The following is a 23,367-nucleotide window of genomic DNA, read 5'->3' as shown; positions in this document are numbered from 1 at the left end:
CAAAAATTAGAAATCACTACGGTATACAGTAAATGGCAAATGGAGCTTGCTGGTCTGAATGCAATCTTGCTTTAATTTATATAAAACTTGTTAAAGAGTGACTCACAGGAATGACTGATTCAGTGAAGTAAAATAGAATAAGGAACGAGTGGAGAAAGAAGTGTATTCCTCGAGTCAACAATGCCAGAATTCAAAACACAACTGCTGAATCATGGATTGTTTATTCACACAAGACTAACTGACCAGCAGCTGCATTTTTATTAGTCACCTTATTATAACCACTTTAACAATAATCCTGTCAGCAAAAACATTTAAAGTCGGGAACAAATCTGAATCAGCACTGAAGCTCTGAAAAATCCAGTTTTATGTCTGCTCCTGAGAACACATTTCCTAGTTCCCCTCTCTTACACCTTCACAGAAGGACCTTTGCTTTGCCCATTCTTTAATTTCATTAGAGACAAGAAATGAATGACTGCTGGGAATTAGTTGCAAGTACACAGTAAAGAGTTCTGTAATTGCTGCTTGCCTGGTCTGAGGAGTAACCACAGAATTTTCCTCGGAAACACATTATCTTATCTTCCCCTTTTGGTGAGATATTTGTCTGTGACTGCCTTCCAGCTCTTGTCATAGTGTCCTTCCTCTCCTCTTTTTCCCATCTGCAGTTCCTGTGCTTTAGTCCAAATCCGACAACACTGATGCTGTAATCAGTGATTTCTACGGGATCCAGTACCCCAATTCAAATTCCTCTTTCCCATTGCATTCCTTTACTTCCCAGAGATTGTTATTTATTGTTTTTATGTGTTATCTAGTGAACCATTGAACTCTGGACGTAGTTTTTTGAAACTAAGTTAATTTACGTATATATATATATATGCGTATTACACATTACAAAACCTTTAAAAATATTGCCTGAATCATACTGTCTTGCTTGAGAAAAATAAGTTATTTACATTTACACTACAAGATGATGAGGAACTCTAAATCACACTTCAAATTAACTTCACAACAAAAGGTAAGTATGACAACAAACATTCATGTAAATCTATTATAAAATGTTTTGCAAGCCTGACAATGAAAAGAGAGTACTAAAACTTTGGGGCCTCTGCTATTAATCAGTTTCACGAAGAAATTTCCAGTTTCAGTCAAAGAGTTTGACACCCTCTCCATTTTTTCTACCATTATGGTCATAATAACTTCACCAATCAGCCACCTCAGCAAACAGAATACAGTAAGAACAAATATGGCAGTTGTCTTGTGGTGAAACTGAAAATGCATTAAGCAAAAACATGACGTTTTTACCCAGAGATAAGGCTGTATTCTCTCAAAATCCCTGTAAGACCTAACTAAAGTATTTGATATACAGAGAGCAAAGTTTTTGACAGATGTCTGATACTTGCAAATTTCTACCTTCCCTTCATACATAAACATTACATTTGTTTTAATGAGCCATTTATTGTACTAAAGTTAATTAAAATTAAACTGCAAATAATATGGACGTTGATACAGCCACCACCATAAAAGGATTACAAAAGAAGAGAGAAAAATCTAGACACCTAAAAGATGCAACTTTCCTACTTATAGTACTGGGTTGTGCTATATGCCAGTTTTCAAAGCTGAATCTCTGAACTAACTTGCTTGGTCTAGACTTTTACAGGTTGACAATCAAATGCCTATTTTGTATCTGTTAAGATAACCAATTTATTCTCTTGAACTAGTGAATGGGCAGTACTGTTAAGTTTATTTGACAGACAGAATATCTGTTATCGCGCGCAAGCTTATTCTCAAAGCTACTCATCTTGAACGCATTTGGGGAGAGCAGAGGGAAGCTAGTGACACTGGGATGTACTATCAATAAGATGGAAGCAGTAGTCTGGAAACTGGTAAAACCAAGCACTGGTCAGCGGAGAACAAACTCTCACATAGCAGATGCAAATCTAAAAGCAAAGACAGCATCCACGGACGCTTAGGATCCTGGGGCAACCAATGCACAACATTGCAACTGTAAATTTGGCTGAAATGGTATTTTGCTTGCTTCACACCACTAGTACAGAAAGACATTTACTTTCTTACTGTTCCGGGTCTTGTATGCTACCAATAAGTTAATAAAACTTGGTCTTTCAGGTCACTAAAGCAAGAGCAGGTCAAGAAGCATTTAGACCATACTAGAAAATAGGTCCATTCATTACCAGAGCATTCCCCATTTACAGTTTTCTTTTCAGATCTACCAACAAGACTGTCAGTATTTATAAAATTCATTTTGTGATGCGTTTCTTCAATCAGCACGTATATTCAACCAAATGAAAATAAGTCAAACATTCTTGTCCAACCACCAACATTATTAACCACATCTGTAGTCTCTGGTAAATTATTTTACTATGATCTAATTTGAAGTCAAGAAGAGCACAATAAAATAACATCTACATTATTTATTACTTTTTTTTTTTTGTGCCTGGACTTATTTGCTTAATGGGGCAAATTCAGGTTACCTTGTTTCCTCCTTATGAAACGCTGCTATAACAAACTTTTTCATTGTTTCGTTCATTCATAGCAGTGTCCCCAGGTTTACAGAAGAAATAGGTCAAGAATCTCTTCTGTAACTTTTTCAAAGGCCAAACTGAGAAGCCAGCATCTGCATCCAGCTTCCTTACCAAGCCCCCTGTAGCCGAAATCAAGAAAGAAAACGATGACTTCGTACAGTTTAGTAGGTTTTTTTGTTTATTTGGTATTTGTTTTTTGTTTTTAATATTCTTGGGTTCAGGTGAAAGAACAGCCTACATCAGAAACAGCAAGTAACAGTCTGTGGAGGATGTCACAGCAGCAAGATGTTAAAGATGGAAAAATTATCAAATGTGGTTATTTCTGCATCTGGAGATAGGATCTCAAAGAGCAACTTGCTGACGCAGGTTTTGAATATGTGACAAAAAATAACACTGAGTGGGCTTCATAAATCGACCAGTAAGCATTTCAGCATAACAAAGTAGTCATGTTTTCATTTTTATAGTTTAAAAAAAAAATAAATCAAGGATAATTGTGATAGTCTCACCAAGGGATAGATTCTGTGGTTACCATATCAGCAAAACTTTCACTCTGTACCTACACAGCTTTACAACTCAGCTATCTTTGTATATTTTCACAAGAAGAAAGGAGGGAAAAGGTCAGTAAAGATTAAACTAGAGCTTCATTAATACCACAAAGCTGCCCAAAACCAAACTGCTGCTAAAAGAAGTGCTCTGCCAACATATCCCTTGAAATAACTCACATTAGATTTAAGGAGATGTAATGCCCATGCTCAGTGTGGAGTGTATTAAAGGCCACCACCACAGCTGTATGGAAGGCAGCTACCACAAAGAGCAACCTGGCTGTTGGAAATATGTCATTTGAATTCTGATAAAATGAGAAGAACAAGAGTGTGATAAGACACAATAGCTTGGTGATGAGTCTGGAGCAAGGAGCCATGCATCAGGAGACACCATCTCTCCTCCAATTCACCTGCTGCTTCCAAGAGCCATGCCAAAATCCTGCTGAACATGCTGCAACATTCCTAAGTGTGCAAGCCAGCAGGAAGACACAAGGAGACACAGCCAAGTCTCAGCTATATCATGCCCAAGGCCCCACTCACAGCTCCAGCCCTGAACAGTCCCTGCACTGTGGGTAGGTGCCGTGGGGCTACAGGTGCTGAGCTGACACAGGCATGTTAAGGACAAGAAGGAGCTCTTCCTCACCATTTTGGAAGGGACCAACCAGATCTAATATAACTTACCTGTTGTAATAGGCGGTTGCGAGGATACGAGGTGTAACGAGAAAGGCCCCCCTCCCCGAAGGAATAGGGACAAGTTGACCAAAGAATGTACCCGTGACGCAGGGAAAATGGCAAACTAAGATGATCCGATAAGCTACCTTTTGATATGTCAGTAGATGGAAAATACTGCTTCATGCTTCACTGCTACATGCCTCAGCAAAAATATCCAATCAGCATTAAGGGAGTAAGCTTTAGATGGCAATAGTGGATAACAAGTATTATAAAAGTAGTGCTATACCTTTGAATAAAAAAGCTTTTCTTGCTGCTATTGTGTGTGTGTCTGTGTGTGTGTGTGAGAGTGTGCTTTCACTTACCCACAGTGTTCTATATAGAAATAGCTGTCAGTATTTGCAGGACTCAAGTCTGTAGCATTACTTTGAATTTATGCACTTGATTTTCTAAACAATGCATGTTCAGTGTAACATGCAGTAATGCCTTCTTCTAAGAGAAACATAAAAAACACAATTTGGTTTTTTTTCCAGATCAAGGTAAATTGCACACACTGGGTTTGTCATGCCAGAATGGATCAATACTTAATATTTCTAAGAGAGTACGATGAAAAGTTTTTGAAGTTTCAAAACAGATCTTAAAAGTAGATTGTAGTTCTGCTATTGAACATTTCATATATTTGGCAAAATCGCTCAGCATCTCATAGACAGTGCAAACTTGAGCTATTTTCCAATGTACCATGCTCTTAAAAAATAAGATAAAAAGAAAGACAATGTAATCTTGGTATTGTGCTTGCAGAAAACAGAAGAAGGATCACTGGAAATTACCATCCTCACCACAGATGAGTAATTATATTGCTAGATGGCAAAATACAGAAAACTGCTTTTAAAGTCAAGCTCTTGACAGCCATTCAGCTTAAAATATTATGCTAAAATCTTCACCTAGATATTTGTTAAAATGCCTTCTGTACACTGGTTTTTATGCTTAGAACTTGAAAATGATACTAAGAAAATGTCTGCTGGACAACATTTAAAAGCATAAATGTGTACTTGAATAATTTAAAGGTTATTTCCCGGTTTCACTTTGAGCCCTCAAGCCACTTAGTGGGTGTAATCTGCCGTAGACTCAACTGTGGATGTGTACTTTGGCACTGACTCAAAACTAAGAAGTTATTGTTTGATTTATATGCCAAGAGCCTCTTAGATAAAGGGCTAATGGTAGGACGATAACTTCAGCCTTTGCATGTGGTGTTTACACAGACTCTCCATTCCTCACTCTCTTTTCTGCATATACTCAAGGAAGGCTGTTTCACATCAAGATTAACTTAATTAGTTAACTTATATGAGCATAATTTGATTGATAAAACAATTGATTCACTAAAGGCCATGGGCAGTGCTGCTAAAGCACCAACTTTTCTGCCTCAGCAATGAATATGATTTTATTTGAAACTGGCATTTTTTCTACCCCACAAACAGCAATTTTAAAGCAATAATCACATTACCAAAACAAACAACAACAAAAACCAGACAAGAGTCTGTCAGGCACAGAAATAAAAGTAATAAACCTTGACTGGCAAATATTTTAAAATAGAATCACACTCGAAAAAAATTACCATACGTGTTTTAAGCCAACCATGTCTTTAGGATTATCTTACTAGAGCAGGTCAGTTTGCTTAATTGAAGAGGTGACACCAAACCTTTACAGAGGAACTTTTACATAAAATCTTTTATCTATAGGCGTAAAAGTGAAGACCTGAGTAAATGAGCAAGTCCACGCAGCGCATTCCATCAGCATTTCCTTATGCCTCTTTTCCAGCATTAGCATCCCTGAGACAGACAACTAAGACCACCTGCATCAGCTCATAATTTGCCGACTGAGCTGAGAGGGGCTATGCAGCATTTCAGTGTTGCCCAAAGCAAGCCAGTAAGTGGTTTGTCCAAACTAATTCTGGCCATAGATTTCAAATAATTAAAAGCAAATCTCAGATATACTCAGTAGGCAAAACTACATTTTTGACTTTCATAGTAAGAGAAAAATTTTGTCTGTAGTACTTTTAAAAGGCAGGATATTATGTATGTAATTACAGATTTAAATTTTTATACTGCTAACTCTATGCACTAGTATATTCCAATCTACTGGAGACTAATCTATTTGAAGGCAATACCAATCACAAGAATTAAATCAAAACTATTATCTAAATTATATCACACACTGATTACACACAGTGGGAATTAATAAAGCAAAAAACTAGAAGAGCTTCTCAAAGCAACTCATTAGGGAGATGCTAACAGGAAATGTGTTGAAAAAATATATTTTGCATATAAAAATTGTGGCTTTAACTAAATTTCTACTAATCCGATCTATGATTTTTTGTTAATTAAATGTGCCTAGATTCTTTACACTGTGCAAGAGAAATGCCATAGATTTCACTTGCAGGAATAATTAAGAGCCAGTTTAAACTGACTTGCTGCTGGATTAGGCAATCCTGACACGGGACTTTTGCAGATTTTAGCACTTCTTTCAGCTCTTCCACAGTACAGCAGTTGTGGCAAAGAGAATGAGGAATGGCATCCATGTCTAAATAAAAATATTTAGGATGTGAAGGGAATAACTGATACAGATTTAAAACAAACAAGCAAATGAACAGAAAAATACAAGAAAGAGAGGAGGGGAGGGGAAGAGAATAAATTAGTATTTACTACTGAAAATCATGAGAACATAGCACTGATTCATCTTGCAATGAAGCTCATGAAGTAAGGGACAGGATTTTCTACAGATGTAGAAGTTATTTTTTTTTTAATAAAAAGAGTACAAAAAAAACCCACAAGCTTGTTTAAGACAGGCAAGGATTGTGAAAGAATCATCTCAAAACAGCCTTCAAAACAACATTGTAATTTAAGTTGCAAAACTGCTATGTTTCATGTAAGCCATTGTGTTCCAATAAAACCTTGACAACTACACCCCAAACCAGAAAGAAATATGCTCTCTGTTATCAGCAGAGCATGGGAGAACTTAAAAAACAAACAATTCAAAAGGTTCTTACAGACACAACGAGACCAGCAATCACAAGCTGCCCCAGAAGCTGCTCTGTTTACCTAGAGCTTTTTGTTAAAGGCTGAATTCCTTCTCTCCTCGCTTCTTAGATAACAAACGCTAAATCAGACTCTTAAAATTTGACATGTTTTGGTCCCACAGGTGAGCTGTATTACAATAAAATTTAAGAATTAATTATTTAAAATGTTGGCAAAGATTCAGTTCACACTGGGAATTGCTTAAAAAGAGGAGGGAAATAATCCCCTCTAAGTGAACGGTAATGCAATATTCTGTTTTGCATTTTTAAAGAAAAAAAGGAGGGGAAGGGAGACAGAAGCCTAATGTTGCTGGCTCATTCACATACCTACTTTACAGATGGATATACTTACAAAATAGAATATACACAAGTCTGACGGCAATGGTCAACCACTATCTGAAGCAAGTTCATAACGTGCCAAACCCAGCAACAAAGACAGTGTCTTAAGTTTTACCAAACATTTCCTCAACCCAAGCATCATGTAAACTTGTAGGGACAAGCATCTTAACCACAGTCCTATTTCATGTTGATCTCAATACAAATACAAGAAGGTTTTTTGCTTCAGAAAGCCAAAGAGTTTAACATATTTGAGCAGCCATGACACAGAACAAGTTTACTTGCTAATAACCACGTACATGAGACAATGCAGCTGCCCGAGGAATATATGTATAGAGAAAGCAATCCTGCTCTTTGCCTCCTCCAGTATCAAAGAGTAGCAGTATAAATCATAACAGATTCTTGAAAAATTTCCTAGAAAACATTTACAACTCCTTTTGCAATAGAATTTACTGTATGTATTTGAACTGATATGGTTGCATTTAATAAACTTTTAGACAGATGGCATTTCTACAATGTTTCACCTAATCAGACATAGACAATACAGCACCTTCCTGTGTTAAAAATAAAATGACACAATCCAACAAATAGTTTGGGAAACTAAGGGTTCTTGTTACCTTTGTGTTCTGTTTATTTTAGCTATTCTCAAGATCATTAATATCCATTTGAACCTGTAAACTTCAAGGTCAACCAAAGGTGACACATAAGGAAGCAATATAATATGCATTGAACTGGACTATACGCTGTGAAACATTAAGGCTGTTTCCTTAAACTACACTTTCTTTTCTTATTTCTTAGCTCCATACAACTGTTAAGTCAGAATTCTTAATTAGAGGATTTACAGAACAGGTAGTAATTCACTGTATGGAGTAATTTTAAAATTTACTAACTATCTAGAAAATGCTATATATAATCAACAAAATGAGTAGAAAAAAATAGTCATTAGTCAAACATTACATAGATTGAATAAAAACATACCCGAAATTGTAATATTGTATAAATATCCCGCTGCAAGCAACATAAACCTAAGTCACATAAGCCTAACCCACAGCAGAGACGTGTTATACACATAAACTTATGACAAGGAGAACTGAGAGCAAAGGAAAGCCTTATAAATACAACAGGTCTTAGGAGGATGAGGGGTCTGCTCATGGACGAAGCATCATGCAACAACTCTGCAACTCCTGGACTAGATTACCTCCCAAATAGTAATCCTTCTATAGTCCTCCCATGCCAACATTAACAAAGCTTCAAAAGCAAACCAGTTCTATAGGTGACATCAAGGAAAAAAAGTCCCCTACATATACTGTGCCGTCCAAGTGCAGTACATCAAAATATTCATAATAAATTCAGCAAACACAGAGGCTGATATAGTGAGGAGATGTTACTAATATATGGACCCTTTACCTTCTCCAAACCTCAGTCTGAAAATGAGAACTGGTGCATAATTCCATAATACTCTGTTGTCCGCAAGTTACAGAATTAAGAGAAGCCTGAATTGAGTTAATAAAACCTGTACCAACCAGAACACCAAAGCTTCCTTTCTCTTTGGCAGTCTTTCATTTAAACATAACACTGTTGTGTACACGCACTAGGAGCCATGCAAGCAAACAGACTTAGCTCTTAGTTTTGCTCTTTCAGATGGCTGCTGATACTGCTACAAGAACATTTCTTCCTCAGCTCTTAAATGTTTTCAACGGTAGAGTTCCTCCAAACAAGTAAAAGTGCTCCTGCTGAGCTACTGGAAGGAGCAACACTGATGTGAAATGGCTGGAACAAAACCAGCCTCTCCTAAATCCATTTTGGAAGTTAGCTCTATTCACACTCTACCAAATTGACTGCTAATGATGCCTTGCACAAGGCTGGCTGTTTAACACCAGAATGTAACTACTGCGCAAACTGTAGTATGCTTTTGCCACACTGCCATTGCTGAAAGACACTACACTGAGGCATGTTCCTAGGAAACAAAGGCAGATCCAGGAAGGTAAGGAATGTAGAAATGGAGCCCACACAGCTTTGCTGCTGCTCACCAGGCTGAAGCATGAGACAGAGGGAAGAACCAGTTGCATGAGCAATCCTGAAGCAGAAGTTGTACCTGGCTATTGCACCAGTGAGAAACAGAAACTGTTATGACAGTTATTTACCTGTTTCAAGAACCTATGAAGTCTCTAATTTTGCATGATTATTATCTTGAAACTAAATGCTTCAGGTTTTCTTAAAACATGAATTTCAATGGATGTTTTTCAAAACGTGGATTATCCCAAAAACTTTATTAAAAGTCAAGTGCACCGATAAAACTGGGATTGTAATAATCTTTCTAAGGATTTTTCTTTTTTATCTACTCCAAGTGTACTTACCAAGCATTGAGTTTGATCATTTTAACTCTTTCTGTTGCCACTCTAAGCAAAGGGAGCTGGCAGATTTACTCAACAAGCACGATGCTTCTCCAGACAGTAGGACTGGTTTTGACAGAGGCTGACTGATGTTTAGGCCTCAGTAATCCTAGTAGTATTAAATTCCACTAAGATCCATCTTGAGCACAGACATGATTTTGAACATGCTCTGTGCAAAGACAAAAGCAGATTAACTATCAACTAAGCAAAGAGTCCTAGCTCTAAGATGTTGTCAGTACGGTTCAAAACATTTTAACTCTATCTTTCCTCTAACCCCATCTGTTCCCTGTTTTAATTGTGTTATTTTACAACAGAAAACACGCGCTATTATCATTTTAATCCATTAACCAGCCAGTAGGTTTCTCTCCCTTCCACAGCAGCTTCTGACCAGCCACTTCTGCAGAAGGGCAGTAATGACAGCACATAAAGCACTTTGCCATCATAAAGCTTTCCTGTTGTTCAAATAATAGTACTAAAAGGGCTCTTAACCAATTACCGGGGCACTCAGTGGCCCATTCCACTTGGATTTGCAAAACAAGGTTTCAGCTGCAGATAGTTGGCAGTATTCTCACTTCTTGCCAAGTATTCTGGACTTAGCTCCTCTTCTTTGACTCAGCATGGGACTAGGTCTAGGAATGATCTGTCCTTTTTCTTCCCCATTCAGTGACATATTCTTTGGAAGGTTTTGAATATTTCTCAAAGAGTTCCATGCAGAAGGGTAAGCTGGATTGACAGTAATAACTGGTGATATCGTCATTAAGAAATGGGTTATTCCTCCTGTCCACTATCACTCACGAGCAGAAGCAGCACCTGATCTTTAGACCCCAGAGCAATAGTTACAGACAGGCTGATCCAAACAAACAAGCAAGCACAGCACGGTTTTACGATTTTCAGTTATTGGTACTCCACATCATAACATCATGTAGTGAATGTACCTGGTTCTCAGAAGAGAAGGACTACTACAGTCCCCACAGTACTTTGCTCCTCTGTTACCATTTTCCAGCCGGAGGGAAAAGATAAAAGCTCACAGTATAAAAACTTGCAGATCACGAGACCTCATCCCTTTTTCCACCGTCTCTCGTCTTGGCAGCACCTCGCTCTCCAGCCGTCTTATCGTCGGTAGTAGAGTAAGGCCTACCTTGATTTTGGGACATTCTCTCTCTCTGTATTGGATTTATCAGCTTAAACTGTAATTATATTGTATTATAGTGCGTTGTTTTGCATTCCGATATCTTATTTAGTAAATTAGTTTGTTTCTCCTCAGATTGTTGCCACTGTTCTTTGCTCTCAGGGCCATCTCCTTACCCTCTTCCCCTTTTCCCAGGGCATGGGACCGTGGGTCCCCCGTCCCCTTTGTCACGGAACTGGGCCGAACGCCCGTAAACCGTTGACACAGCAACAGTAGTGCCCAACACAAAGCAACTAAACATCAAGATGAACCCTGAAGCCTGTTTGCTTCCTTCAAAATAAAAGAAGAATAATCACTGACAATTACTGAAAAGTGAAATTCTTTCTGTAAGAAGGGGAATTGCTTATTGTGATCTAACCAACTCTGTGTTGTATCTGACAAATTGGAAAGCAAAGTAAAACGAAGCTAGAGTTGCTCTCATGTATCTAGACCAAGAGGAAGGAAGCTGCCACTTCATGCAATGTATTCAGAAACAGCCAAAGAATCGGTTACAGATGCTGAAGGAAGCAGAGAGGGTTGTGATAGTACTTCCCTGAGCCTTGCCAATCAAGCCATGAAGCTGCCAAAGCAAAGCAGCAAGAACTGGCTTCCAGTCCCACCATGCAGAATCACAGGCAGCATACCTTCCTCAGTGGGGAAAGAGCTACCAGGGTGACTGCTCATCTGCTGCAGCAACAGGAAAGTCTGAAGTGGCCAATGAAAGAATAAGATCTACAGAAGAAGTGACAGGAGCTAAAGGAATCATATAGTGATTTTTAAAGGCCAAATAGCGCTGGACAAAATAGCGTCACCACTGTCTACCTGGAGTTCAAATAACCCTAAGGAACCTTAAGGAGGAATAATGTGCTAGCTAATGAAGGATGGTTGTGGAGACATTTCCACAACATTGCTGTTGGAGAGCTGCTGGTACATCAAAATAAGTTTGACGCTGAAAGGCTTCCCAGATATGTTTTAGTCCTCTCGGTCACTGTAATAAAGCAGACTTTAATCATTCCAGTATTACTCCAGAATTCATTCTTCTTCCTCTAACTTGCTTGCCAGTCTCTGCAGGGGTGAAGGAAAAACGTGCAGGCAATTTCTTAAAACTTCCTAATGTTCTTAACCATCAGTCCTGTCTGAGACTCAGCTGGCCATCTTTCATTCCAGCAAATTGGTTCTGTGAAATGTTTCATTCCTACAAGCTGCAGGACAGTTTATGCAGAATGCCAGACCAAGTTACTGCATGAATCAAGTTAATTGAAAGCTTCTGAGTAGGATTTTGTACAATAGAAGGTATTTCAAAACTCTTGCCAAGCAACTCTTTAAAATGTGTATATTAAAGAGTTACTTGTCATGGATTTTAATTTAGTTTTTGGACACAGCAAATGAATTATGCTAAAAATAAAGTCTGATCCTTACAACATATGTATTAGTTGGGAATAGTACATGTAACATAATAGGTTACTTCAGAGCATTCTGTTCCATGTTTTAAAGCTATTGCGTAAGGTTATTTTAATAAAAATGATTCCAATGAAAGAACAGTTAGTAATGAGGTGCTGACAATTGAATCTACATCCAGGGATTGCATGAGAGTGCCAAGTCTACTTTTACAGATGCGCTGGTTAGGTATTCAATGGATGTCCTTGAGGCATGTAAAGCCAATATATTTTGGGTCACTTTTTGCAGCAGTGATGGATGATACATGTGAAAACAGTTACCAAGAACATATATGAAGTGTGTTTTTCTTATTAGGGAAATGTAAAAAAAATAAACCCAGATAGCATGGTATGCTAGGAATTCCCTCTCCTCAATGTTTTTAATTTACATGGCCACTTTTTGGTACTCTCCTTTGACCTCCCTCCCTCATTTGCTGGCCTAAAACCCACAGTTAGGCAAGCAATTTCTTGAATAGGAATTCACTGGGCTGTGAGCTTCAATGCCATTTTGAAGGCTCAATGTACAGGAATGTGTCTTCATCAGAGAAGACAATCCTTTCTGAAGTGACTCAGTTACCACATAAACAATTTACTATGACATCACAACAGAGTTGTTAAAACATTCAGAGATACGCTCTGTATGAGTTGAGAACAAGTATTCAAGCAGAGACTTTGAGACTCAAAATCGATAGTAAAAAAATTACCTGAAACGGACCTTAAATCTTAAATACATGGTGTTTGAACACGCAGGGTCTGATTCTCTGCTATCTACGTTGGTGAAGCAAATTTAGATCAACTGGGGGCCTGGCCCTCCATGTCTTCCTTACTCCTCTCTCTTTCTTAAAAGTAACATATTTGTCATAGTTTCAATGAAAATCTACAGCCCTAGCTTCTTCAGACCTCAAGCAAACCTAATACGGCCAATTCTAGTTCTCAAAAACCAAAGTGACAGCTATTCAGAAAGAATAAAGCTCCAGACTTTGTCTTTTATTTTTATAACCATTTCCACACTCTGGCTGATCCGTCACAGAGAACAAGATAAGGACTTCTGTCTACATTGCATACATCCACCTAGTGTTCTGGATATCTTCTCACACCCCCTCCCTGACACATTTCTGCCTACCACAGAATGAGTAAGGAGAGTAGAATTTTGTCCTAATCCAAAATCTCTGGATTTTAAGTGGCTTTTTGTAGTCATTTATTATCCATGCTGCATCCTCCTCCTAAAAAGGGCTTGTATAAGTATGCTGGGTGCTGACTAATTCCCCTCCTCCGCTGTGTTGCCCATCTCAATCAAACCCAACCATATCATTCACGGTATTTCCCAACCCGTGCAAAGAATGTTTGAAGCTGTGGCATGTTGCCGTGTCATTAATAAAACCCTAAGCTTTTTCTGTCAGCCTGCTTCCTTTTCCTAAGGGCTAACTGGAGCTTGAGCATCCACATAAAGCATACATATTCAGTGTGTGTACTGTGGCTGCTTCCAGTTACCGAAAATGGCTCAAAATGGATTTCTTTTTCTGGTTACTTATTTAAGTAAGTATAGCCATGGAGAGACTTAGGTAAGATTGTAAAACTTTTGTCTCCCACAGTGAATAGAGGCCTTTCCTAGTTGAAGATCATTTTAGAAAATACATTCACAACCTGTGGAAATTAGATGGTATTCCGTTTAGCACAGTCTTCCAGAGCGTGCAGAAAGCTCACTTCTGGGCCACTGTTAATCAGGGCATTAGAACTGGCTTGGTTTGGTCAATCTTCACTATTGCTTTTGAAACTATAAGAAGTTAAAACTCAGCAAAACCCACATCAGGTGCTACACTCTAGGAAACAAGATGCATAGAGAGAAGTGTGTACAGGATCTCCAGATTATGAATTGCAATCCAAAGATCTGAGATCAGTGGAAAACTAATTTACTCAAGTACCAGCAAGATCTGGGACACCTGTGAAACAGCAAGTAACTACAATCATTCCTTTTACTTCATAGTCGCCAGAGTGACAAGTGAAATAGAAAATCACTAGTCAAAGATACTGGTAAACCTTAAACAAGAAATCCTCTCCTTTGCAATGAGGTGAGAAGGCAGCTCATTTCCAGAAGTTAGAAGAGCCCCAATTTGGCGAGCAGAAAAAGTGATTTCCCAAAAATTAGATTTCATAGTTCTTCAGAGAACACCAGGAAAATGCCTTCTGAAATAATGATTTTTTTAAAGGTGGAATTAAGACAGGTATCTATCAAAAAGAATGCAAAAGGATAAAGGCTGGCTGGAAAACACAGACAGAAACTGACTTGACTGCATTACTGCTGTAACTGCTAAGCATTTCAGTTTGCATAAGTTCCTTATAAAGTGCATGTACTTTTGGGACAGATTGATCTCAGAGAAGAAACAAAAGAGGAAAAGGAGTAAAGAGAGCGTGGACAAAGAAATAAGCTAAAATGTTCTGCTAGAATCCAGGAACTGGGGAGGCTACAAAAGGGAAGAATCTCAAATAACTGCACTAGGCAACAGTACAGGAGACTGGATTTTTTAATCAATTAGAAAAAAAAATAAAATAAATAGTTATATAAGTTATTTGTTTGTAAATAACCAATAATTGTTTCTCTGTGCTTTCCAAAGTAAAAGCACTTTCCAAAGTAAAAGCACCTTCAAGCTCTGGCAAGTAAACAGTTCACTTCAAATGAATTTTAGCCTGCATAAGATTTGATTCCTGTTTCATGTTAAGTATGGAATTCTGAAAGAATCTCAACTACATATTCAAAACTTGCAACTAAACCTGTTGCCGACAGCAAATACTGCTACCTACCCCAGAACTTGTTCCTCATCAGAATGAGCAGCTTTCATTTGTTATTCTCATCAATGTATTTTGTCACATTTTTCCCCTTTGTAAGATCCAGCAAGTTTACTTTATACTATGACAATGATAAGCTAAAACACCCCTCCAGGTCACTCAGTTATTCTCTGTGCTGTCAGTACGATCTGAACAGCAATTCCACAAAACACAAAAAGGCCAATGCATATCACTGCACTTTAAAACCTCATTGCTGAGGTCATTCAAGAGGCAAAGGCATTTGGCCAAGGCAAATGAGAGCTAGTCTTAAATCTCACGTCAGCCAAAGAAACAGTTACTAGGAGGATCATACTATAAAACAAGAAAGATTGGAGCCCACTTTGGAGATTCATAAAGTCTATTTAAACAGACATGGTCTTCCTGCTGCTATTGAATTGCAAACACATCTGCAGAAAAATGCATTGCAGCCACACCAAGAGTAAAGCAGTCTGCAGACTTACGCAGAGGAATATGAAACTAGCAAAATATATAAACAAAAATCATCACCACTAAGGTAACAAGAAAGGGATGACAATTTTAAAAGCTCTGTCGCAGACTGCCAAAAAAACACTACCCCTAAACAATGTAAAAATCCACTCCCTCTGTTCTGACTGCAGATATCGGTGGTTACTCTATCTCATTATTCAGGAAGAGCTTTGTCCTCCTTTACATCTTGCAAGGTAACTGCACAACAGAGAGCAGTGCTAATGAGGAAAGAGCCAGAAAATAGCCTAGTATAGTGGCTGTGCTCACAGAATTTCCTTACTGACATTTATTACCATGCTGCGCTAACCAGCTGAAGACAAAAGTACTCAGAGACTTGTTGATGGCTGGACAACATCCGAGTAAATTAAATTTGTTGTACTTGAGATGACTTATGGGGAATCCTCCAGAAGAACTATGAATATATCTTTGAAAAATTAGGCACAAAATTCTTTATTTTGCCATTTTCAAAGAGTGGATTGTATGAGTACCCACATCACAAAACAGTGATAATCGCCCCTTCTCTGAGTGTGGCTATGAGTGTTAGAGGATCCAGGGGAAAAACAACAAAAAAGAAAAAAACAGCAAACTGAATTCTGGCTGAAAATTCAGTAAGCCCAGATAGCTCAGACAAGGAATGAAGTTAAAGGTTCTTAGAGCAAATGGAATGACATCTCGAGCAGTCCAGCTTGCCAGCCACCCCTAGAACTCCTTTTTGTGGGCTCAGAGGCACAGCTAAGGAAGAACTGCCTAGCTAATGCTGAGACCTTGTCAGCCCAAATCATTCTTTATCTCAAGGAAAATAAGCTTCAAGCTTCCTCTTATCTAGAAGATAACTTTTAAGGCTCCAGAGGCCTGTCATAGAAGGCAACTAAAAAATGTGGCACCTATAAGGCAGAATCTTGCTTGGATCTAAAAAACCCTCACATCATTCTTCTGCTGACTACTTCAACCATCTAGCTACTACAGCAACTCAGATTTTACAGAATGGAAGTCTGGCCTTCAAGTAATGCTGCACATTACACAGCACAGACAAAACAGAGATCTTGACCTCTTCCTAGAATTTTCCACCCTCCACACCCCCCCCTTATCCATGCCTTTTTTTTTTTTTTTCCATTTCAAGGAGGTCCTGTGTTGAAAGGATCTGGGCAAATATACACATTTATTGTAAGATATAATAAATCTTATCAGCTTGTTCATCTTATCCTGTGGTAACAGTCAATTATGTTCATTTGACTCAGACTGGCTTGAAACTGAGCAGAAAGCACCTCATGGAATGCTTGTCTTGACTGACAAAGCACAGAAGCTGATGCAGCAGGGCTTTTATTCCCAATGAGAAGATGCCTTGAGAAATTTCAAACAAAAGGGAAACTCTGAATAGTCCTTGTTTCACGTTATGCTCTGAGACAGTATGAGCAAAGTAAAATGGTTAGGAGGAAGGCTGCCAGTATGGGAACACGGTTGTGGGGTGGGTGCTATATTTGGAGCACTCCCAATCCACTGTTTAGAGAACCAACTCACAGCTGGATTACTGAAAAGGCAAAAGGTATTAGCAGAAAAACTCTGTAAAGCCAGTTTGTCTCCCTGGAAACGGGATTCAGTGGTGCAGCGGGAGTTCCAGAAGCACACGGCTGGGCTGTAATTTCTCCTGTCCTGACCAAAAAAGAAAGTTTTAAAGTCTTTTATGCTTGAGGCAATTCTCTACTTTTCCTAACTCCTACAGTTAAAACCTCCTCTTCTCCATAACAGTGCTGCTCATCTTGGTCAGAAACATAGACAGGAAAAGTCTGTACACAGGTGGATCGCTGTGGGGTTTTCTGGTTGGCTGGTTTGGGGCTTTATTCAGTAAGCTGGACTCCAAATCAAATCCATCCACTAGAACCAAGCACAGCTCCACAGGAACAGGAGCAGAGGCAGGCAGCCTCCCAGCAGGGGGAAACAGACAGCAGCAGAGGAGCCAGGAGCCCCCCAGAGCAGGACTGGGCAGCATCCCACACTGGCTCTATGGGCACTGTACCACAGAGCCCTGCAAGCCTGCCAGGCAGAGCAGGAGGCAGTTTACCACAGCTCTGCCATCCACTGTTTTGGTTTATTCACGCAATACTCACCTCATCTGGATCTTCTTATTGTAGAGTTAACTCTGCCTCCTTAATATTAACATTCCAGAAAGGAAAACTACTCTAATTTATGCCATAAACTTTAAGTTCATTTGAGAATAGCACAGTCCCAAATTACCTTATTACAAGCTTTTAAAAACTTCTGCGTGCAAAACATTTTTTAAACTTAAAATCTGCAGCCGCCATGAAAGAAAGAAATACTTAGAAATTAAAATTCAAAATACTACAAAGGTCTAAGAATTATCTGCCCAAAAGCTTAGTGTATAATTAATTCAGTGTTAAGAAAAACTGTACTCTGTTAGATATCCTTCAGATGCTTGGCCACAAGAAAAAAAACAACAAGAATAAGATAATAGAATCAATCATTAAAAAAAAGAAAAACGAAAAACCTATCTCTCTGCTTAAAAGGGGACTATCACCTTTCCTGTTTTAATTTTTACTGCTCATTTCATTCCTATTCCAGCACAGTTAATCTTTTATGTCAAAGTCACATCATACATGATTATTCAACGAATACTGCATGTTTTACAGAGGTCATTAGAACTGCTTTTCCACCTGCTCAGAGAAAAGGAGAGCAAGGGAACAGGCAGCTCAGAACAGCCTCCTCTCCCCAGTACAACTGTGCACTGCAGGAAAGAATGGTACAGACAAAGAAAGGACAAATGGAGATCTGCTTTGCTCCATCAGGCACAAGAGTAAAGACAAAGCTAGAGAGGGGCTTTCTTCTCTGCTGGCACTGTAACAGCTTTAGTATTTGTTAATCAAAGTACTATTTGGTCCAAAATACCTCAGAATACCTCAAAACTGAGGAGGATCACAAGTATGCTTTTTCAACTTCCATTCACGTGAGACACTGAAGTTTTACCACGTTCTAATTTTTAACTAACTTCCTTCCCTGCTCAGCACACCTCTGCTTACACCTCTCATTCAGAAACCTACAGAAAGGTTTTGCATGTGCCATGTTTCAAACATTTGGCCTGCATACCAGTGTATCCTGAACCACACTCATCCACAAGATCACCTCATTCTGCACGTGTTATTTTCCCCCCAGTGCAAATTCAGATGACTTAGTGGCTCCTACTGCTTTGTAGGAGCCTGCTGCCTAGGCACCTCAACTACACTGCTCATAGAATTGCTTCAGGTGCAGGAGCCCCAATGGAAACATGTTATGTTATAGTCAGTCTTACATTTCTACAGAAAAATGCTTGCTTTAAGAGCCCAATGGTTTTTTTGGATATTGCATAACATACGAATTTTAAATGAAAAAAAAAAAAAGGTCTTTTTTCTGAAATTTTAATACCACACTAAATTCTGAGAAGATTACAAACTACAAAGAGTTGAGAAAAGGAAACAAAAGTAGAAAAACAAACAAGAAATCTCTACTTAGCAAGTCCTTGCAACGTGCATAATCAAATTCAATACTCAGTTTATTCAGCAGAATATGAGAGCACATCAAAAGTGTTCCTGGGTAATAAAAGAGCCGATTAAAAAAGCAGCATGCATACTTGTTCCTTCAGCTGCCCACACATCAGTACCACGCAGCTCCTCACTTCTTGTTCTCGCATGCCACAGAGCTGTGGCCAGGACACAGAGGTCTGAACCTTTACTTGCTGCTTCAGGGAGCCACAGAGCCTCCAAACACCTGGCTCCAGGCTTCTGAGATGTGGAAAAGGGCACCATGCAGGCTTCCACCACAGTTAAGTGCAGTACTAACTGACAGTAGGGTGCTTTCCCAAGGAAAAATATAAATCTTAAAAATGCAAGATAGCTGGAATGAGGAACAAGTGGCCAGGCCTGTTAGAAAATGGCAACAGTGTGTAAACATGAAGAGTCTGACCTGCATCCAAGCTGACAGTTCACCTATAAGCTGCTGCTTATAGGTGTTGGGGAAAAAACGTCCTCTAAAACTACTATGGATTCTCAAAATACAAATACCAACAAACGAGCTGCAATCTATATATATATGTTTTTTTCTTTTATTATTTTTTAGCTACCTCTGCCATTAAGATTTCACACCCATTCCTACTTCCCTTCCATATAATATGATTGAAAGGACAGTGCAGCTACAACTTTTAAATCAGAACCCAACAGTTCTGATCCAGATTGAGAGCCTTTAGTCTACAAATCATTCAATTCTTTATATACATACATCTGTATATGGAGATGAAAAAAATACGTATTTTGAGAATTCTCAATCTGCGTAACTTTCACAATGGAACTGCAATGTATCAGCAATTACAGTAATGCAAACAATTTCTCCACAAGATTTTTGAGGTTACTAATAAAATTAAGAAATCTAGAACGGGTCTTCAAAAAGAAAAAGAAAAAGAAATTCCCTTCCTCACAAAGAGAACACCTTCAAAGTACAGTAACTTCAGCACTATATGGAATTTACATTTTCATCTAAATCTTTAAAGAAGCCCATTATTTTCTTAGATTTGAGAGAAGAATCCTGCTTTATTTCACCACACCAGCCATAAATTATTCATTAATTCTGTTTGCTAACTTTGTAACTGAGCCCAGATGTTTCCACTGGAGCAGCATTCCAATAGGAAAAGTTAAATATAGCAAGCTGTGGAGAGGGAGCAGACCCCTCTCCCTACCACAACATGCTCAAATATTAACTTGAAAGAAAATAATGAAAACATTCAAAAAACATTCTGAATATGCAAGTCTGTGAAATGCCACAACATGAGGCCAGTCTGATCCCAAAATCTAACATAAAAGGGCCTGGGCACGTTCCACTTGGGTGCAGCTTACATTATCATTTTCTTTTCTAGGAAAGGCACCCTCACTTTCACTCGCCAGAGTAAACAGAAAATTTACAACCAGAGTAACACTCCTTGCCATGCGCTATCTGCAGATATAAATCAAGACTTCAGTTTTCAATTACAAGAAACACTTGCCAGCCTGCTACCAATGGCAATAACCATGCTGACAAAGAACTGAGAACATCCTATGGAATTTCTTATAGAATTGAGAGAGGAACTTATTGGTGGGAATTTTAAATCTCATGCTCCAGAAGAACTTCATCAGTTTAACACTAGAAAAGATGATTAATGCTGAAGTTTAAAATCCATCACTAGAACACAGCCTTGTTAGACAGAATGGAAGGTACATCCTTCAGCCATCCATTCAGACGCTGTTTCTAGTACTCTTTGGCAACCAACTTAAACTTACTTGGAAATGCCCGTTTTGAATTGGAAACTACTCCTAATCACTACGTAGTTTGAAAAACTGAAAGATAGAGTTGAAGAGTACAGAGCTATATTCTCTTCTGGAGACTACTCCGAGGCATTCAACACTTCAGTTGCAAACAATAATCTCAGGAGAGATTTTGAAAGGGCATCTACTCCTTTTACTCTGTTCCAAGGCAATATCAATGCTATTTAAATCACTGTTAGTCTAGCCTGCTCTTAAATATTTCCAGTGTAACAGATTCTGTATGACTTTGCAGAGGACAATGCTGTTACAGACTAGTGTAGCAACGACACTACTGCCTTGGTACCAGATATCAGTTTGTACCATTCAATTTTGCTTCACTTGCAGAGTAGTAGCTGAGCTACTTTTCTTCAACCACCTGTATTCAGACCAGATTTTGCCAAATAAGTCTAACTGTACTGTTAACATAGGCATCATCCACTAGCTTGCAAATAAGCAAATAAATCTCAGCATGCAGACTATTAGCTAACTTAGAACACAATAAAAATCTGCAGACTGATCCAACAACGTGACTACTGAGAAGACTGAAGTCATAACTTTGCAGGAGAAGGCATCCTAGCACTAGCTGAATGTAGATAATGTTAGGAATAATGGAGTGATAGCGCAGGTCAACAATCCTACAGCAATAAATATCTGTTGTTTTTTTTCCTAGTCATCATTGCCAGAAATCATCTTTATTTCTGGTAGCTAATCAAAGTTAGTACAAATAACAGCTATCATGGCATGTCTGCCATGGACAATGACCTCTTTATTTTGCTGTGTAGACAGACCTTAAGGACATCTAACTTCTACTTCAGAGATCAGCTGGAAAGCAGCCAATGAAAAGAAAACCAGAACAAATTTTACTGCAATTAATCATCCCAGCAGAAACTTACAACTGAATCCACCTCTATGAGAAAATGTTTCCTCTCCAGCTCCTGAGGAAAAAGACAGTTATGCAACGTGAAACTTAGAAACTGGACCCAGTTACAACGTGTATGGGGGACAGAAGATGACAAAGGATCCAGAGCCCATTAGAAAATAAATACCATATGTCAGAAAGTGGAAAGTCTTCTCCAAAATCTTTTAGGGGCAAGGAGAGGAGGGAATACAGCACAGGTGTGAAGAACTACAAGGAAACAAAGCAGAAGAACTGAAACTACATTTGATTGTCCATTTTGGAGGAAAAAAAAAACCATCACTGTTCTACTGCATGGTGGGAACAGTATAACAAGAGAGCTTTTAATCTCCTTTGCACAGATTGAATTTTTAGAGCACTGTTGAGCAATATTTTCCTTGTTCAGTGAAAGCAACACCTGCTGTATTTTCTGGTGTATGCATAGTAACAGAAGCTGCAAGAGAGTTTCAATTTGGACAAATAAAGTTAGAAAGTGAAACATCATACCCAATGTACTTTACAAAGTCTTAGCTACAAATGGCATATAGTAAAGTCCAGCTGTTCAAAGCTACTACTTCTAGGTTGCCCTTGTTTAAGTAAAAAACGGACCCTCATGGAACTGTCTGTATACCTCAATTTGTTTTTAATTACCTTTCTCCACAGGTACTGTTTGAAAATGGGAATAAAACCTTAAGCTAAAAGGTGCTCTAACAAGAGTTCAGCAGGCAGCTCACGTATTCAATATTATATATATAATTTGTGTATAAATATGCTTATGGGAGAAGTCAGCCACACTTAAGACCTACCCGTTTGTATGGCCTGTTACTTAGGCAGAAAAATAAAGGTCGCAGGGAAGAATTTCTAGTTTAGTCTACTATAGTAATCATAGCAATTTAAACAACCAAAGTCTAAAAACGTCCTGAGAATCTCACATGTTCATGAGTCTTATCTTACCCACTCACTTAATGCACGCATAGAAACATACTATATTCCTGCAGAATTAGGACCAGGTGGGTTTCTGCTATAAAGTTGTTCTTCATTTGTTTAAAGAAAAAAAAATGACTTGTTCTGTTCCTTTTTTTTTTTCATAAAAAAAAAAAAGGCATACTCAACATCTTAAAACAAAAGCAACAGAAAGAAAGAAAGAAAAAAGCATGCTTACTTTGGTTGCGCTAAGCAGCCAGGTGCTATAATACTGCAAGCTTCATCTGGAGTCTGCAGAGCAGTAAGTTCCACCATATTAACCATCACATCTGTCTTGTGGCCAGGAAGCTTGGGAAGCACAGAAAGTATCTTCTCTGCAAGATTGTCACCATGATGACCAACCGCTCCTGTGAGGAAAAAAAAGCCCCCCAAACTGTCAGGTACATAACTAGAAAAAACAACAACAACAACACAACACAAGGAATTGAGAACAAAATTATAACCACATGTTTTGGGGAGAAGGACACTGGTAGTCGTAAGAGAACATTTAGCTTTTTCAAAGATATGTTGTTGCAATTAATTTCTGGAATGGCTGAAATTAGAAGTATTGATAGCATTTCAGAAAGATTCATTTTAAAGGCATAATTTAAATTTAGCTTTACAGCTTTTAGATATTCACTGATTCTGCATTTAAGGATGCAAAATGTTTTGCTTTTCTTAAGGAAGTTTTTAAACAAGATTTGCAAAGATTATTAAAATGGCAAGTAATT

The 23,367-nt window shown here is 38.4% G+C and overlaps 1 protein-coding gene across 2 annotated transcripts in view; it reads right to left on the bottom strand.

Moving 5' to 3' along the window:
- Positions 1–23,367, bottom strand: part of SCFD2 (sec1 family domain containing 2) — a 187,824-nt gene that overhangs the window by 158,833 nt on the left and 5,624 nt on the right. For both annotated transcript variants that reach the window (XM_021394438.1, XM_021394437.1), the window contains exon 2: positions 22,836–23,004. In XM_021394438.1, coding sequence (XP_021250113.1) covers positions 22,836–23,004 — 169 coding nt within the window. The remainder of the gene's footprint in view (positions 1–22,835; positions 23,005–23,367) is intronic.

This window comes from Numida meleagris, chromosome 4 (genome assembly GCF_002078875.1).
Source record: "Numida meleagris isolate 19003 breed g44 Domestic line chromosome 4, NumMel1.0, whole genome shotgun sequence".
Lineage (NCBI taxonomy): Eukaryota > Metazoa > Chordata > Aves > Galliformes > Numididae > Numida > Numida meleagris.
Note: the sequence above shows the minus strand (reverse complement) of the source record. Positions and strands in the feature narration are given on the sequence as shown.